The sequence below is a fragment of the Arvicanthis niloticus genome, chromosome 24, assembly GCF_011762505.2.
Source record: "Arvicanthis niloticus isolate mArvNil1 chromosome 24, mArvNil1.pat.X, whole genome shotgun sequence".
In the NCBI taxonomy this organism is placed as follows: Eukaryota; Metazoa; Chordata; class Mammalia; order Rodentia; family Muridae; genus Arvicanthis; species Arvicanthis niloticus.
This window is the reverse complement of record NC_133432.1, coordinates 12,964,442-12,983,131: the sequence shown is the minus strand read 5'-3', so window position 1 is coordinate 12,983,131 and position 18,690 is coordinate 12,964,442. Positions and strand designations below refer to the sequence as shown.

The following is an 18,690-nucleotide window of genomic DNA, read 5'->3' as shown; positions in this document are numbered from 1 at the left end:
CCTAGGGGAACACTCGGCCTGATGTTTGGGGGCCAGCTGGTCAGCAGTCAGGCCAGGCCCCATCTCTTCCTCTACCACCACACACAGGGTGAGGTCTAACTTCAACAGCGCACCTGACTCTGCATACTTAGTGCTCCCCTAGGTCTATGAATGGCAGGTGGCTTCCTCTCAACTCCTCATCAGCTTTAACAGACCAGGGCAGCAAGAAGCCAGGGCTCCAGGGAAGACAGATCCCTCCTTTCAGGCAACACAGACAAGAGCCAGGCCCCTCCCAAAGTGACTGCATCTGGAAAGACAGAAATGGACTCAGCGGGGCTGCTGCTGACAGACAGACAGACACGGACAGGTTAACAAGCTCGCATTTAATAAGTCTGAAATCATTCTCAGCACATGGCATTGTACACGGGCATCTGTGGAAACAGATTCATTTTAACAGGTCGTGGTTTAAAAAAGTCATAGATACTGTGAGTTCTGTATAAACAGGTGGACGGCAAGTTAGTTCCTTTTGATTTATAAGCCTCAATGTCACCGCAGAATAAAGAATGTAGCCAAAGAAAGCATTATCGGTCACTCGTATAGGACAGTGTTGTTTCTATAATTTGAAGCTTTCTGAATGGACGGGTTCAGGCCTGATCCAACTGTAAAAAGATTACTCAGTGAATAGACTATATGGGAACTGGACACAGTGTCATAACTTCCATCATTAATAGCTTACCCAGCACTATATCACTATTGCTAGTTAAAATAACCTGCTTCTGAGTCCCCTCGGAGGCGGCCTGTGCACGCAGCCTCGATGCCCTGACCACCTCATGTCCAGGGCGTGCCAATACAGTCCAACAGAAACTTTGGCTTTAGGAAGGAATCACAGACATTGAAAAGAATGGCTTTAATCGTCATTAAGTGTGCAGTGGGAAGGAGTGTGCTTCAGATAGTCTGGGCAGGGCGGGCGGCAGGTCACCCCTGCTGCCACAGCTGCAGACACTAGTGTGTACATGACAAGACAAGGAGGGAAAGCAGTCCCTTTCAAACAAACTTGAAAAAAAAAATTGTTCACAGTGGTTTGTATCAACAGAATGCATTTATGACAATTACATGTACAGACTCACACACCCTAGGGCTCTCTATATCCTAAAGAAAACAGGCATTTACAGTATTCATGATTCATACTAAATTAAAAAAAAAAATCAATTGTACACTTTTCCCTCGGACAGGATGAACTGCCAGGGTGTACAGCTTAACACCATCATCAGAGTTGTCCACAAAGGGAACAGAGGTTAAAAACAGAACAAAACAAAACGCTTTCTTGAGAATGAAGTGCTTCACTTGCTGCTATAACCAGCAAGTGCCAGCAGTAATCAAAATGGAGGCGGGCCCGACAGGTCTACCTGGGCAAGCTGACCAGCACATCACAGTTTAAAAAGGAAGGTTATGTACGCTATGTTACAAGTCCCAACTAGGCAGTGTCAAGTGACATCTATTTCTTTGCTTGCTTTGTGATCATACCCCGTGGCGGTGTGACAGGTCTCGTGGCATTGGGCTTCTTTTTCTCTGCAGGCTTTAAAATCTGTGAGGATGAAAAGAACCAAGATCCTTAGGAACGATACCTGGATCCCAGTTTTGTTCAGATCTCCATCCAGAAGTTCTGCTAATGCTGCCCCCTAAATGCTGCAACCGCCCCCCTCCCCCATAACACACTACAGACCCAACTGGTGGTGCATGAGCATTCTGGTAGAGACATGCTGTGCCATACAGTCGAATATGTGATCTGGCAAAACAGCTTCTGCCCGGGCAAAGTGACTAACTCAAGTCTAGAGCTTCCCACAACCATGACGCTCTGTGGAAGGCACTGGAGTCTGCAGGCTCTGGGGGCGCTGAGGCTGCCTCGGGACTTCTACAGCTACAACATTTACAACTATGTGAGCTGGAAATGGACCAAGCCTACCACAGGGCGGAGCTGTGAGACCCAGAGGCCTACACAGGAGACGATATCATGCTGGCACTTGGGAGACAGAGGCAAGTGAATCTCTCTTGCATTCAAGGTCAGCCTGGTCTACAGGTAGAGTTCCAGGACAGTTAGGGCCACCCACACTTTCTCCTCTCATCAAAAGCACTGACTCTAAGCAACGCTCTAACCACCACTTGTTTTCATCCACTTAAAGAATTCAGCTACACCTGAAGTCAGTAATACTGGGGAAAGGTCCGGGTTATGTTCCCTTTCTTTAGAAAGAGCCCACACATTACTCCCATGTTACTAAAAAAGAAAGGGCAGCCTGCTGAGTAAACAGTAGCAAGAACTATTCCTCAGGAGGTCAGCAAAGCTGCAAGCCCATGAAAAGGGGCTGCAATCTCACCTGGAAGGAACACATGAGGGTCTCATCCACACTCATCATGGCGCCTGCATTGTCAAACTCGCCACAGTAGTTGGGTGCAGAAAAAAGAGTGACTAACTGCCTCTTTGCAAAAAACTCATACCCATCTTCAACCACCTGTGGAGAGACAGTGTCAGTGTGAGCAGCTGGGGGCCAGAGCTGCTCCATTCTCCTTCCCCACTGAGCTTGGCCTCCTGCCGCTCTCCCAGAGGCACACTGTGTGGCAAGCCATACCTACCCACCAAAATCAACAAGGAGAATCTGCTCACACACATGCTCTAAGTGTACATGTAAAATTCAAAATCAATACCTGATGGGCTCTACATATAAGATCCAAATCATGCTTATGGAGAAATTTTGCAACCACTTCTGCACCAAATGTGAAGGACACTCCTCTGTCATTTTCACCCCAGCCTAAGACATCTTTATCGGGGTCAGACCACAAAAGATCACAAAGAAGACCTTGATCTGGCACATCAGTTGGTCTCATAATTCGCCGAATCTGCTCCATAGATTGAAGATCTGGTGATAAACCTATTCAACAAGAAAGGAAAAACCCTGAGTCGCAAAAGGCACTGGCGCTGCACGAGCAGGCGGCCAGTCCTGCTGCTGACGAGGCTGGTGCTGCCACGCTGCAGTGAGACCTGTGCTTTTTATTTAAACTTGGTTTTGGGGAAAACAATGCACAAAATGTACTCTACTGACGTTGCTGTGCAGGAGACAGACAGTCACCTCAACACAGCCCTGCAACACCTACCACTGAAGCTACACTTCTCCCAAAAGAAGGCAGCAAGGTGAACACAGCAGGTGCCACCATCACTAGATGGCTGCACCTGGGGACAGTGCTCAGCTGTGAGGCAGCTCCTTCTGAGCTTCTGTTGACTATGGACCACCAATGTCCATGAACAGACACAACAGTCTCTTTCTCTATGTACCCAATCCATGAGGGCACAGAGCAGAGACCACACCTTAATACGTTATGTGCGTTTTGGTAGCTGCTTACTTTCCAATAAATATCACCCCCAAACCTTCACATCTTTACACTTTATTACCTCACACACAGCACAATCATGAAGCAAAGCAAAGCAAAGCTTTTGGAAGGAACCCGGTTAGAAGGGTTCAGGCAAGCCCGTGGCGGAGCAGATGCACTAGGGCTCCAGTTGGATTTAAAATCCAACTCGATCTATTCTATTCCCAACCTACAAGCTCTCCTTCCCTCCCACTTGATCCTCGTGACCTGGCTGACCGCGTGACGAGCCCTGGTGCAACACTGGCCTGGCCAGGGCCATCATGCCCAGCTGACTTTTCAGATGGGGCAGAAGCTGCGTGGTGAAGGAGCCACATACCTCCATGACAGCAGAATATCTTCTCATCCACGATGGCTGCTATCGGTAAGCAGTTAAAACAGTCTGTGAACGTTTTCCACAGCTTAATGTTGTATCTTCTTTTACCTGTGAGAACGCAGATGGTCACCCTACTGTTCCTCACCTTTGCTCTCTAAGATCACCTTTCAAGTAACTGAAACATGCTGGCACCTACAGGCCCTACAGCCTCAGGGGGCTGGGGTACAGGACCCAACTAGAAGCAACCAAGATACATTCCCACAGAGTTCTGGACAGGGGCACACCTCAATTTGCCACAATTAGTGGGCAGCACCCATTCTATTTGAAGCCTCCTGTTTTGTCTTATCTTGACCTTGAGGGAGCTTCCACTTCTGAAGGCCACCAAATCCTCATGTGCTCTTTCCGCCTTCAGTTGTCTGAGCTCTGAAGCTTGCTGCAACCAGACAGAAGCCTGTCTTCACCCTGACTTCAGGAGGTCCAGGGACTCTGGACATGCAGAGAGCTCAACTCGGGCACATCCAGTACTCAGTCCCAAGGTGCTGCACTCAGTACACTCCCTTGAGCACCAGGGCTATAATAGGGTGCCAGAGTGTGTCCCCTTTAAAGCCACTGTATGAAAACGATGGCTAAGGACTATGCAATGCTGAGGAGGAGCCTCTGCCTCCTGTGCTATCCCACACTCAAGAACCAATAGAGTGTGTTTGTCACTACACTCGGGCTCTGCCTTCCTTACCAGAGGGTACAGGGACATCTAAAGGCCTAGACGACTCCTCTCAGAGTTCAGCAGGGCCTAGCAACAAACGCCTTCCTAAGCCACGCCATTCAAGCTGGGCAGACCACCCACCTTCCCTAAAGAAGCTTGCATTTCAGCTCTGGGGAGGCCACAGATTCCCTGGATAATTCTGGAAATTTAAATGAACACAGCCAACACCTCCAATTACTAATAGCTAATGGTAATAACATCAATGCAGAAACTGAGGCCAGATGGCCTTGACTCCACTCTAAAATCTATGGTCCTGCCTCATTCTCTGTTGAACCCAGTGTCTGGACAGCCGTTCACGCCTTTGCTGAGGGCTGGATTAAGGCTCGGTGTCTGAGGTGAGAAGATGCCATGCTGCCTCCCCAAGCTCCCTGCAGCAGTCTAGGACACAGGGCAGCCCGAACTACAAACTGCTGCAGAGGGGCCACGGTACCAAGTGCTAAGCCAGTGGACTCCCTTAAGCAGCCGCCACTCACGCCCAAACTCTTTCCTGGCAGAAACAGCCCAGAGGCCAGTGCAGCCAAAGTCTCAAAACTCCTGTCGTTTTATGTTTGTGTAAAACCACAAGCCCCCCCCCCCCCCAAGCCAGTTCTTTTTTTCCCACATCAATTCTTTCTAAGGCTTTAGAAACATTTTTCTCAATGATGAGCTCAAAGTGCAGCTTCACTAGACAATCCAAGGAGGTGTGGGGTGGGCACCTAAACCCCGCCCCCTCCAGGTCAGGAAGCTGCACCCAGAGCCAAGGCTGAGGTCAACATTACAGAAAAAAAGGCAAAACAAGATAACCATAAATATCAGAACATGTACAGTATTATTTTAACATAAAATTGGGGGCTTGGAGAGATGGCTCAGTAGTCAAAAGCACTGACTGCTCTTCCAGAGGTCCTGAGTTTAATTCCCAGTAACCACATGGTGGCTCACAACCATCTGTAATAAAATCTGATGCCCTCTTCTGGTGTGTTTGAAGAGAGTGACAGTGTGCTTACAGACTTTAAAAAAAAAAAAAAAAAAAAATTTAAAAATGGGGAAAAGGTGTGGTGTGGCACACTTTGAATCCCAGCACTTCCAAGGTAGAGACAGGTGGATCTCAAGGCCAGCCTAACCTACTCTACAGAGTCAGTTCTAGGACAGCCAGGGCTACACAGAAAAACCCTGTCTCAAAAAACCCTAAGTAAGTAATTACATAAACAGCTAAGGCAGTGCAGCAGCTGAGGAGGGAGGATGCTCAGATGCTCTCGGCACAGGCCTGCAGACCAAGCGGAGACAGAGACCCTACACCCTGGCTCCACTCCTGCACCCTCAACACCAAAGACAGACTGACTCTAACTCAAAATGTAGTTTTTAAAGCATTTCTCTCTCCATTATGCATACTCTAGAAAAGTTAGTGTCCCTTTCCTAAATACAGCTGCACTACAAGAAAACCACAATGTACATTTCAAAACCAGTTTCACTGCAAGATCCCACCCACATACATACAGGGCCAGACGGCCCAGATGAGCACTGTCTGCAACTGTGGCCCTGCTCTCAGTTCACAAGCCACTGACCCACATGCTTTCAACAGACACTATAGGGAACCAGTCTAGTCAACAAATGGAGCAGGCTCTCTCTCAGAACTGCACTGAGAGCAAAGCCATGTGTGCCATCAAGACTGTCTTCATCCAACCCCAGCAGTGCCCGGTTCAGGCAGCACTCCCTACAACCAGGACAGGGACAGGTGAGATGCAGCAGCTCCAACTCTGTGACAGGTCTGCCACCCACTGTCTTCCAGCCCCTGTTCCTTAGAGGCACCAAGTACTTACATTCATCATAAAATCCGTAGATTCTATTGATGCTGGCACACTCATGGTTCCCTCTGAGAAGAAAAAAGTTCTCCGGATACTTGATTTTGTAGGCCAGCAAGAGGCAGATCGTCTCTAGTGACTGTTTGCCCCTGTCCACATAGTCCCCGAGAAACAAATAGTTGCTTTCTGGAGGGAAGCCACCATATTCAAACAGACGGAGCAAATCATAGTACTGTCCGTGGATGTCACCTGGAGAGGAGAACATCAGTGTCACTGTGTCACCTCTGCACAGCTAGCTCAGCACATGGACAAAACCCTGTCCTCAAATATTCATTTCACACGACAATGGCCTCTAACAAGTTCACAGCCAACACTCATTTCCCATCTGGCAGCATATTTAGTTCAACTGACCATGGTAAATTTAAATGCACAGGTGCAGAGCTCCCCCAAATACAACTAATTAATTTATTTGTGGCAGAGTATCTTGTCTCACCTGCTTCCTGCCAAGTACTGCAGTTCCCTCTCAGATCACTGAGACCTCAGCTGCTTCAGGGACTTATGTCAGCACATCCTTTGTGAGTGACCAGTGAGACAGGCCCCCTCACAACGCTTGCATTCAAGACACCCACACCTTGGCCATGGCCTTTCAACTTCTGCAAGGTCAAAGCCAAGGCCACCTCACTCTAAACACACATGGTTTATCCTGAGTCAGAGATGCAATGCATACCCACCTAGACTGTGCATCTGCTCCTACAACAGAGTGAGCCAAACTAGACCAGGCCACCCTCAATGCCCACAATCCATCCATCAGTGTGCCCTCAGCTGAGTGATGGAGTACCACACTCACCACATATCTTGAGTGGTGCTTCAAGTTCTAAAAGGATAGGCTGACTGAGGAAGATCTCCCGAGACTTCAGGCAGAGTCCTCGGATTTCGTTCTCCTGGAGCTGGACATTCTTGCCTGGCTTGGACCCTCTCACTGTGGAGAGAAATAGCAGTCAGGACACAGCCTCACACAGAAATCTTCAATTCAGGACAGCAGCGGCTAAGAGCAGCCACACCCCCGGCAAGCAGCTAATTACTGCCCGTAGCTTCTGGCCTTGACTGGCACCTGCACTCAAATGCACAGACCCATACACACAAATAACAAAAATGAATCTTTAAAAAAGATGTTAACTTGAGGAGGGGGGAGTGGTGTGATATTATTTAAATCTTGAGGTTTTTTTTTTTTTCCCCACAATAAACATCTGTTGGATAGGAGCTGGCCAAAGGTGACTGAAATCAGTATTCTGGCTGGCCTGTGTGGCCTCAACTGGGATCTAGAACTGTCAGATGCTGTACACTTGGAGCTAAGTTAGGCTCCTTTACAGCAGCTTCAAGGTTGCCCTGACCCTGCCAGTATCTGGACGTGTCAGAGTCCTCTGGACATACTCCTACCCTGTACCAAGACAGCAGTACCTTCTGCTTCCAGGCCTCTCTACTTTTAGAATGAACTCAAGTTTGCAGTGGGAAAGGCCATAGTCATGTCACCAAGTCTGTCCTCAGAAATGTCCAGAACATGTCTCCATCAAGACCAAGTGCAACTCCATGGTCTCTAATTTATGCAGTCTGCGTGTTGTCTGCATTTCACTTTAAAATGACAGAGAGAGAATTCCCTGGTTAAGAGTACTGACTTCTGCAGAGAACCCAGGTTCACTCCAATAGCCACGTGTCATGTCACAACTGTAACTCTAGTTCTAGGGGATCTACTACCCCTTCTGGCCTCCAATGTCACTACACAACCACACACTGCACTAACATACATGCAGGCAAAACCATCATACACATAAACTAATTTTAAGAAATGTCCTAGAAGCTAGGTAGATGGCCCAATTGATAAAAGACTGCCTTGCAAGCATTAGAACTTAGGTTTGAGTTCCAGAACTCACAGAAAGGGGGTGGGAAATGGGGAGCCAGGCTTGATGGCACCCATCTAGAATCTCAATGCTGGAGAGGGCTGTCTACGGAAACAGACAGATCTGAAAACCCAACCAGCCAGCCTCATCTACCTGGTGAGTCAGTGGAAATCCTAGCTAAAAGGGAGGAGAAAAAAATGCCAAATCACTCTTTTTTTTTTTTTTTTTTTTTTTTTTTTTTTTTTTTGGTTTTTTGAGATAGGGTTTTTCTGTGTAGCCCTGGCTGTCCTGGAACTCACTCTGTAGACCAGGCTGGCCTCGAACTCAGAAATCCACCTGCCTCTGCCTCCCAAGTGCTGGGATTAAAGGCGTGTGCCACCACCGCCTGGCTGCCAAATCACTCTTGAAGAATGATTTGAAGAATGATGCTGAGGTTGCCCTCTGGCATCCATATCCAAAATATGGCACCAGCGCCTTATGCATAATTTGGCATACACATAATGTCAGGGCTTGTAAAGATAAAGGCCTCCCGGGCATCCAACTAGAACTAGCCCAGCACAAGTCATGGCAACTCCTGAGGCCAGAATCAGTCCTGGGCTCTCTCTGTTCACTGTCTCCTCAGGAGGTGAGGGTGACAGCAGTGGAGACATCTGGGTGGGTTCCGGTTACAAGAGATCAGATAATCATTATGCAGACTGAAGAACAACTCCAACTGCCAAGGACCTGACCTCTCCAGTTCTGAAGTGGCAGCTTCAGGACACGGCTGCCACAGGCCCTGCCTGCTACATGTCCGGTTGGCACCGGGGCCTGAACACTGTCAGAATCTGAGTCTCTGCTTTTCTGTACAGACCAGGCTAAGCAGCCCATCTGCATCTGTCCACCATAACCTAGTCAGCACATTTGCTTTTAGCAGAATCCTAAACCCGACTGACCTCACTAGTTTTGTTTAATTGCAGGCTCTGTCATAGAATCATCTGTCCTGACAGCTAGGTAACAGTAGAAAGCCTAAGGGCTTAGATAGCTTTTGATCCTGTAGCAGCAGAGCAATGGTACTCCCAAGAGAGCCCTGCTGTGTACTGAGCAGAGTCCACTCAACGATGCAAAGCTGCACCCATGCTTAGAAACCAGAGCCTAGGAAAGCTGGCCTTCAGCCTGTACTGATAGAGACACCCCCGCTTCTCTGAAGGAACAAGTTGATCAGGAATGGAATGGTATGCAAACCAACAGTAGTTTTTCAGTGAAAAATAAGCAGAAAGACAAGAAAAGGATAAGCTCTCAAAGCAGGAAGAAACATGAGACAGGACAGGGAGCCAGCCAGAAATGGACCCCTCTGTGCAGCTTCAGCCGTACTCCTCCCACCAACATAACTGGACTATAAGACAAAGGACACGCACACTGGGAATTGACATCGGTTGTACTGTCTTTTCTCCACTTCATTCTTTGGTTACACTAGAGAACTATCAGGAATCCTGCCTCTCCCTTCCCAAGTACTGGGGTAACAGAACCTGAGAAAATAGGTTCTGAGCCTGGCGGTACTGGCACATGCCTTTAATCCCAGCACTTGGGAGTTCCAGGATAGCCTTGGTCTAACAGAGTTCCAAGACAGCCAGGGCTACAGAGAGAAACCCTGACTCAAACCAAACCAACCAACCAAACAAACAAAAAAATTAGCTTCTGGTGGGGTCAAATACAGGCCTTGTTTCTGCAGCAATTTTTACAGACTAAACCATCTTCCCCAGTCCTCCCCTTACATTTTATGGGAGTTGAGGGTTGAGTAAGTCAGAGGACAAAGTTGTGAAGTTGGCTCTGTTCTTCTACCCATTTGCTGGTTCCAGGAATTAAACTCGGATCTCCAGGCTTACGTAGCACTTTGCCCTCTGAGTCCTCTGGGGCTATGTAGCCTAGGCTAGGCAGGCACGGCCAAGACAGAGGTAGTAGTAGCCCAGCAGTAAGTCTTTGAGGAAGGAGGATGCAGCTAAGCAACAAGGGCTTTCCTTTGCCACCGGAGCCACAGAGAGGACAAGCAGCACTCAGGGAGGAGAGACAGGAGGATTCCTGCCTCACTAGCCAGAAACCTGGGCAGGCTGCCCAGCAGGAGACTTATTTTTGGTTAGAAGGGAACTCCTGGAAGCTTCTGGTTTCAACAGGAATTTTCTTCAGAGGAGCTCTATACTTGTACATGAGTGGCCCGTTCTTGTGTCTTTGATGAGAATCTTGGTATCTCAGAATCAGCTTCTCCTTTACAGACCACAGGCTTGTTCTGTTGTATATACACAGGGCTCTGCTGAAGAAAGCTGGGTGTTGCTAATAATCCTTGGTTCTGAAAGCATCCACTGCCATTTTTAGACAGTTTGAGTTCAATTTTTATTTATTTATTTATTTAAAAGATTTTTGAGACACTGTCTTTCTATGTAGTAGTCCTGGTCAGTCTTCAACTCAGGGATCTGCCTGCACCTTCAATAGGATTAAAGGTGTATGTCACCACAAGCAGTTGTTTTTGACACTGGGTCTCACTATGTAGCCCAGGCTAACACTAGAGTTCATGATCCTCCTGCAGCCTCACCCCTCTGCTCTAGCTGAACACCCCCCATCTATGTAGCATCCACAGACACAGCACCTTCCACAGCTGGCAACAACTGCTCACCCTTCAGACTGACCAGACCTCTCTTCAACAGAGGCTGTCCCCTTCCCCAAGAATACATTACACTTTCTCAACTGCTGGCAACACCTGGTTGCCAACCAGTCCAACTGTCATTCAGGTTGGCCTGCTGCTCATTGGGATGCCTGATGTATGAAGTCTGTACCCATCTTTCCTGCTGACTTATGAGAAAAAGGCAGGTGGATTTTGAGGCCAGTATGGACTATGGAGAGAGTTCCAGGAAAGCCAGGGCTACACAGAAAACCCTGTCTCAAAAGCCAAGGGTAGGGGGCAGGGTTAGGGAGGTCAAAACATGCACAGGACCACAGGCTCTGCCAGTGAGCACTAGGTATGTCTTAAAGCTGCCAAATCGGCAAGACCTGCTTTAGCTCTCAGTGCCAAGCAAAATGGCTTTTCCACAATTAACACCAAGGACCTACTGTCTGTCTAACCTTACTTTTACTGTTGCTGGGTCAGGCTACCACTCCCAGTGAAGCATATGTGTCTACCTAGAAAAGAGACATTCAGGCACACTGGTAGCTAACAGCAAAGGCTGTTCTGTAGAAACTGCACTTACCTAGAACATCACTAACACCCGAAGAATCAAAAGTCCATCAGTACATCAAAGAAGTTTCACCAAAACCCCACTGACAACAACAAGCCCCAAAGCTCACAGACCCCGAGATGAATCAGGCTGCTGCTGCTGGGAGCCCGTAGCCCTAGCTCCTCTCTAGACAGCAGAACTTTCCACAGCCTAGCAACAAGCAAGACAGCATTACAGAAGGAAGCCAAGGAGATGTACTGAGGGATAGAAAAGCCTCCCCAGGCTTGGTAGAACCCTTAGGGCCCATCATGCACCAAGCCTGGGGTTCCGCCCCAGCATAAAACTGGGCTTGGCACCAAGAGGATCAGAAGTTCAAGGTCCTTATCTATACAGACCTGTCCTGGCCAGTCTAGGCACAGGAAGCTCCATCTCAACTAAAAAATAATCAAAAAAAGGACAGGACAAAGCCCTAGTTAAGCTACAGTGTGACTTGGAAATAAGAGCTGCACAGAAGGATCAGGTCAGCAGCCCCTGCTGGCTGATAACAGCCTTACTTAAGCAGCCACCAGCCAAGCATACCCAGTGTCTAGCCCCAGGCAGCCAGATCTGAGTCCAAGGCCAGCATGATCTACACAGTGAGCCCCCCCCCCTTTTTAAAACAAACAAACAAACAAACAAAAAAACTTGCCTTGGTGAATCACTCACTACCTTCACAGTATTTTTAAAACATGTAGAAAAAGACCTCAAACCAGCCAGGCAGTGGTGGCACAGGCCTTTAATCCCAGCACTCGGGAGGTGGAAGCTGGCGGATTTCTGAACCTCCTTTTCCTCCCAGCACCAAAGCTCTACCTTACTGCCTCACACCACCCCTACCACCTGACTGGGGACTGCTGCTGTCATGAATACTCTGGACTTTAAGGACGACACCAATTTCTTCTACGTGGGCAACCAGGATGTGGTAAAAAAAAAACAAAACAAAACCCCAAACAAAAAATATCCCAAGGATGTATCTTGTTTTCTATGATGAACACTAAGCCAATTTGAACACAGTGTATTTCACCTAAGTCAGACTCTGGACAGGCACCTCTGCAATCTATCACTAAGTAGTGGGGAGGCAGGAGGATCAAGAGCTCAAGGTCATTCTCAGCTATATAGGAAGTTGGAGGGCAGCATGAGCTCTTTCCACAGCTAAGCACATCTCAGCATCAGTGCCTTGCACACTGGGCCCTATGAGTTTCTATTTCCTGTAAGTCTCAAAACACTCACACCCTTTCAAAAACAAGGATGTCAGTAACCCTGACACAAGAGGTGGGAAAACAGCATCAGAAAGCAGTACCTTGCCTTCACACTCCTGACACAACTGTGACCTCAAGACTGAAGACAAAAATTCCTTCTAGAATTCTAGCTCGGGGAAACGGGATTTACCTTACTTCAAATGGGCCCGTGGGGCTTCCCCAGCTATGAGGCAGTTCCCACCTGACCTTTCTTCCTCATATTTTAGGCTGTGAGGTGTGCCCTAAGACCCAGCATAAATCAAAGCAATAAAACACACACACACACTCTTACACTTTTCCCTCAGGTATTAAGTGCACTGACTGCCCCTAAGCCAATCACTCTGGGTATTACAGAAGCCAGCCACCTGCTTTCCTTTGAGAGGTGGTTGGCTGTATGTCCCACCTGCCTAGGATTGTCTTGCAGCTCAGCCTTGCAAAAGCAAAGGGGCAGTGAAGGCTCTGTGAGGGGTACTTGCCAAAGTGGGTTTTTTTTTTGGGGGGGTGGGGATGTGTAAGGGGTGGGGGGTAGGAGAGGAAGGAAATGGTTTCTGTGTGTAGCCCTGGCCGTCCTGAAACTAGCTCTGTAGATCAGGCTGGCTTTAGTCCCAGGATTAAAGGCTTGTGTCAACCATGCTTTGCCCAAATTAGAATTTTTTAGGACTCAAACACTTACAGATCCAGGAGAGGGTCCTGTCCTGCCTGGGGACATGGTCCTGTCTGTGCGGAAGGAGGGCAGGACGCCTCTGTTAATGACGAATTGCTGTGTGTCCTCTGCTCAGTTTAGGATCTGCTTCCAGCCCAGCAAGCCCTAGCTCTCACCAGCTTTTATTTGGGACCTCAGCCTTCCGGAAAGCAGAAGCGCTGACAAGCCACATGCACGAGCTACTTAGAGGCCACTGGGACTGCAGATGCCTTCAGAGATGAGAACCAGCAAGCACTGTGTATTAGCAGAGCCACTTCCCAGCTTGCCCTGATAATGACCTTCTTTTACACAAACATTCTTCTTGCACACTGCCATGTGAACAAATTAAAATCCCTTGCTACTCAAGAAAATTGCTAGAGGTTTCATGAAGAAAGCACCCCAATTTCCATTTTTCCACCAAAACAGCAGAGCAGGGTGCTAACTCTGTCACACACAGCTGGTCTATTTTGTACTTAAATCCCTCTGCTCTAGCTAACACTGTGCTGAGGAGTAACACACAGACCTTCCGTCAGCCAGTGTGGCTGACAACACAGGGAAAGCCGACTGCATTCAGAGTGCTGCAGAGCCCCAGTGCTTAGGAACCAAACCAATCTCCTGTCTGTAGCTCAGGCTGGCCTCTAAGGAACTCCTTATGTAGTAGAAGCTAGCCTTGACCTCCTGACTCCACCTAAGTGCCAGGTCTATGCCTCAGTCTTGGGTGGTCTGGCACTCATTCTGTAAGCCAGATTGGCCTTGAACTCAGAGATCAAGCTGTCTGTTTCTCAGTGCTAGGTTTAAAGGAATAGGTCACCATGCCCAACTTAAAAAGTATTTTTAATCATGCATGTGTGGGTTAGCCATGTATGTATGTGCCATCAGAAGCCAAGTGTCTGATCCCTTGGCCCTGGAGTAACAAGCATTGAGCATCCTGGTTTGAGTGCTGGGAACTAATCTTGAATCCTCTGATGAGTGATGTATACTCATCTACTAAGCCACCTCTCTAGACCCTGGTTTTTCTTTTGGTTTTTTGAGATAGCATCTTATTACATATAGTTGACTCGTGTGGAATCTGGTATATAGACCAGGCTGGCCTCCTAACTCATACTTCCAGGATTAAAGGCATGTGCTCAGTGTCACCTTTTATTAAAAGACCCCTTCTCAACCAGTTCATTCAGCCCTCAATCTTGGAAGATCTTACAGAAGGGTTCCACATATGAGAAGATCTTGCTGCCTGGCAGTCTGCCCTAGAACTTCTGGATTTTCATGCCTCACACTCCAGAGTGTTGGAGTAGCAAGGTGCCTTGACTGAAAAATATCAATTATCAATACGGAGAAAAATCTCTTTCAGAATTAAACCCTTAGTTCTTTTTATACCATTTTAGTGTTTATACATTTGTGTGTTCTCGCATATGTGTACAAGGAACGCCACACTTGCTGGAACAGTCGTGAAGAGAGGGGAGAGGACAACCCTCAAGAGTCTGGTTCTCTCCTCAATCTCATGTGGGTCCTGAGGATCAAATCAGGTCTTCAGGATTAGGGGCAGGAGCCAAAACCTGCTGAGCTGTCTCTAGAGATAAAGGTTTTGAAGGCATTACGAATGCAATCCCAGCGTCCTCTGAATTCCAAGTTTCACATCCCCAGCAGATCCCGTGGCTTCTGTCAAGCACTTCCATAAGAAACAAATACATATATCATATAGCTAGTTATTCTCAACTTATTTAAATAGTGGCTTATTCTGTTAAGTTCAACAAAAAAGAATAAACCAGCCTAGACATGATAGCACAGCTTTGAATTCCAGCACTCAGGAGGCAGAAGCAGGCAGATCTCTTAAATCCAGGCCAGCCTTTGCTACACAGTGATACCCAATCTCAAAATTTAAAAAGTAACTATTAAGAAACTATGAGAAGCCAGGTGTGGTGAAAGCTCTTAATCCCAGCACTCTGGATAGCTGAGACAGACCAGCCTGGGCTACATAATGAAACTGTCTCATTAAAAAAGGGGAGAGTGGAGAGACTGAAGTAATGGTCGGCAGCTAAGAGTACTTGCTGTCTTAGAGATAATCTGGGTTCCATTTCCAGCACCACCAGTGGTAGCTCATGGCTATCTGTAACTCCAGTACCCAAGGACCCAATGCCCTCTTTGGACACTCATAAGCAGAAGACATGCGCACGATGCACATACACAGAGGGAGAAAGGGAAGCTGTTGAGAGGACTTACTAAAAAGTCTGCCTTGCGAGCCTGACTTGTGTGTGATCCCCCAGAATCCACAGACAGGAGAGAACCCACTACCCCAACTGTCCCCTAACCCACACACACATGCATCCACACACAGTCCACAGGACAAATACAAAGTTGGGCTTTTAAAAAGTGGCCTATAAAAATCTAGTGCGTGAGAGGAGGCAGAAGGATCAGAAGTTTAAAGCCAGTTCTGGCTCCTGAGACCCTGAATCTAGGAGGCACGGCGACACAAATGCCTTTAATTGGGGAGGGGGGAGAAAGAAGGATCTGTGAGAGTTTGCGGCTAGTCTGGTCTACACTACACATGCAGCTCCAGGATAACCAGAACTGGAGACCACGTCTCAATAAAACCAGAGCCAAGAAACCCTATCTAATCAAAACATTAAAGAGGGGAATGTGCAACTAAAGAGAGAGAGAGAGACTTTTTTCCTTTTCTTTCAGTGACTTCCTTGAAAACATCTACCACCAGAATTATGCAGCTATCCACCACTCCAACAGTATTTTAGGCGTATCAGGAGCCCAAATCAAGAAGGGTACTTATCTCTTTAGCAGATACGCTGTGTGATTTGAGGAGCAGGATCCAGACCCATGTAAAATCTGAATCTCCAAAGTCCACTGCAGAGCACACACACACACCCCAAGTCGGACAAAAGGAAAGCTGTATTTTTAACCTTTACTCAACCACAGGCTATCCCGTGTTCCCACAGGGTGAACTGTGGAAGGAGGCAGGCTCTATCTAGGTCCTGGCTTAGCTACCCGGGGTTTGGAAACCTGATTGTTAATTGTATCCTTGGTCCAGCGAGGTCTTTGAAGTTTCTCTTGCGAAACATACTTGGAGGGTAACAGCACCTACCTGGCAGGTGCTCGCTGAACGCAGCAGCGTCCCCCTGTCCTCAGGGATAACAGTCTGACGAGCAGAGAGCCACACTGTCACCCGGGCTGGGTCCGTGTGCAGATGCACGTTCAAGGGGAAAAGAGCGCTGGAGGAAGGATGGCTTTGAGGGGGGGAGGAAAAGGCAGGAGACGAGCTCTCATCGCACGGGGACGTCGCCCTGCCAAGTCACACTGATGAGTCCTTGGACTCCAGATACTGAGAATGTGAAAGCAAGGGCAGGGGGGGGTGATTAAAAAAAGAAAAAAGAAAAGACGGGGTCCCCAAACCCGGAGGAGCTGTGTGCGCGCCCCAGATCCAAGCGGCTTCCGAGAAAAGACCGACCGACCTCCACTGGGCCTGGTCCCCACCGGCCCAGCCCGCCGCCCGCCCGCGCGCCGCTCACCTTCCAGCAGCCGTTGGATGATACTGTCGATGTTGAGTTTATCGATATCCGCCATCGCCGTCCCGCCGCCGACCCTCCCGCAGCGGCGCCGCCGCCGGCTCGCGCCCGGGTCTCACTCGTCCTCCTCCCTCACGCCACGAGCCCTACGAGCGGTGGTGGCGGCGGCGGTGGCAGCAGCAGCCGCGGCGGGTCCCCCCCCCAGCCGCCCCGCTCCCAGCTTCCTCCTCTTCTCGCCACTGGAACCACGAGAAGAACAAAATGGCCGCCGACTCCTCAGGCCAGCCTCGGGCGGCGCACGGATGCGCGCGCGGGAGTGCAGCGGCCGGGCCGGGACTTCTTTACAGGCCCATAGGGCGCGCGGGAGGGGGCGGGGCCGGCTGCGGGAAGGGGCGGGGTTTAGCGCGCAGGGGGCGGAGCCCGGGCAGAGACGGTTGAGCGACACCGCAACCGCGCGCGGGATCCTTCCGCCAAACGGGCGGGGGAAATAGACCCCCCGTGGCGGGAGAGTGAAGTTGCGAAGTTGGCGCGCGGGAGTTGGAGAAGGGCATGGTTGGGCGGCTACGCGCTGCGAAGGTTCACCATCTCCTCCCCGCTCTGCTGCTTTGAGACAGAAGTCAGCCGACCTGGCGGGGTGGGAGCCCACTAGGGAGTCAACCATTGGGACCAATCTGGGGTGGGGTTGCCCATGGAGAATCATAAAGAGAAGGAGGTTGGAGTGTTGGAGATTCAAATATTCTGGCTCATTTGTGTACAAGAAGAGCTAGATATACGGCTCCAGGGTAAGAGTGCTTGTCTAGCATGTGTGAGACCTTGGGTTCAAGCCCCAGCTTTGGCAAAATATCTTAATACCGCAATAAAGCATCTAAGATCCAAAATTTGGGGGAAAAAAGCCCCCCAAGATAAGCCAAAAAATGTTAATCCATTGTGAGTGGCACATGATTTCAGTAATTTGTGTGTGATTCTTGTGTGCGCTTCCGCAATTTTACATTTTAGACACAGATTGGGAGAATTGTGTAAGGGATGCTGCTACGTATCTTTTGAATTATCTTTCTTGAACTCAGAAAGTTATATAATAACTGAGAAATTCCCCTGGATTTAGCCCGAGCTGGGTTGAATGAGCGCACCGGAGCAGATAAAATGGGTATTTGCACATTTCGCAGGAGGAACTCGGGTTTTAGAGGCTGCTGTGCGCTCCAGGCTCCATCCAGCACATACAGCGGTCAGCGGCTGCTTGCCTCTAGCTTCCTCAACTCCCCAAAGGCACCGCTTCACCCGGGGGTCCCTAAGTCTGCTGCCACATATGAGGCAGGCTAGCCTCATATGGAAGAAATGCACCCGACCCATTTTTCTCTCCCAGTAGCACCCCACAGTTTACAAAGTGCTCTCCCCCAGCCTCCACTCTTGTTCATGTTTCTCAAAGCAACATGGATCAGAGGATTCCTTTCCATGCGAGCCTTGCAAGGTGGTTTCCCCATCTAGATTCGTTTCCTGCAAACTCTGTCTTCCCACGGCACCACAGCATGGTGTGGGATGCCACCCATTCAGATCTGTGCCTCTTTCCTGCTGCTGGCTCCGGCTGTGGAGCGTCAGGACTATCCCCAATTCACCTCAGCCCTCTGCTCCACTTTGCCGACTTACTAACTCACTGCCCCAAGCTACGGTTTGGCCCACAAATGGTCACCCCAAGGCAAGTCGGCGCACCAGGCATCTTGACATCCTGGGGTCGATGCCAAGCCCTGCTGTGAACATCTGTGAAGGTCAAAGTGGCCCTCACCGAGTGTTTTGGGATCTTGGATTCCTCCAGGGTAGGATATCTTCCCGGGAATACTGTAAGGTCAGGGATATGTTAAAATAGATTCACTGAGGCAAGTATTTAGAGTCTGTTCTGG

At 48.9% G+C, this 18,690-nt stretch overlaps 1 protein-coding gene across 1 annotated transcript; it reads right to left on the bottom strand.

The window, feature by feature from the left end:
• Window positions 1–347: 347 nt before the first annotated feature.
• On the bottom strand, window positions 348–17,087 carry Ppp1cc (protein phosphatase 1 catalytic subunit gamma). The gene is made up of 8 exons (XM_076922753.1): window positions 16,802–17,087; window positions 7,101–7,232; window positions 6,272–6,502; window positions 3,716–3,820; window positions 2,680–2,903; window positions 2,352–2,486; window positions 1,504–1,564; window positions 348–638 (listed from the first exon to the last, which is right to left on the bottom strand). The coding sequence occupies exons 1-8, from the start codon at window positions 16,854–16,856 to the stop codon at window positions 568–570; spliced, it is 1,014 nt and encodes a 337-aa protein (XP_076778868.1). The 5' UTR covers window positions 16,857–17,087; the 3' UTR covers window positions 348–567.
• Window positions 17,088–18,690: the final 1,603 nt, after the last annotated feature.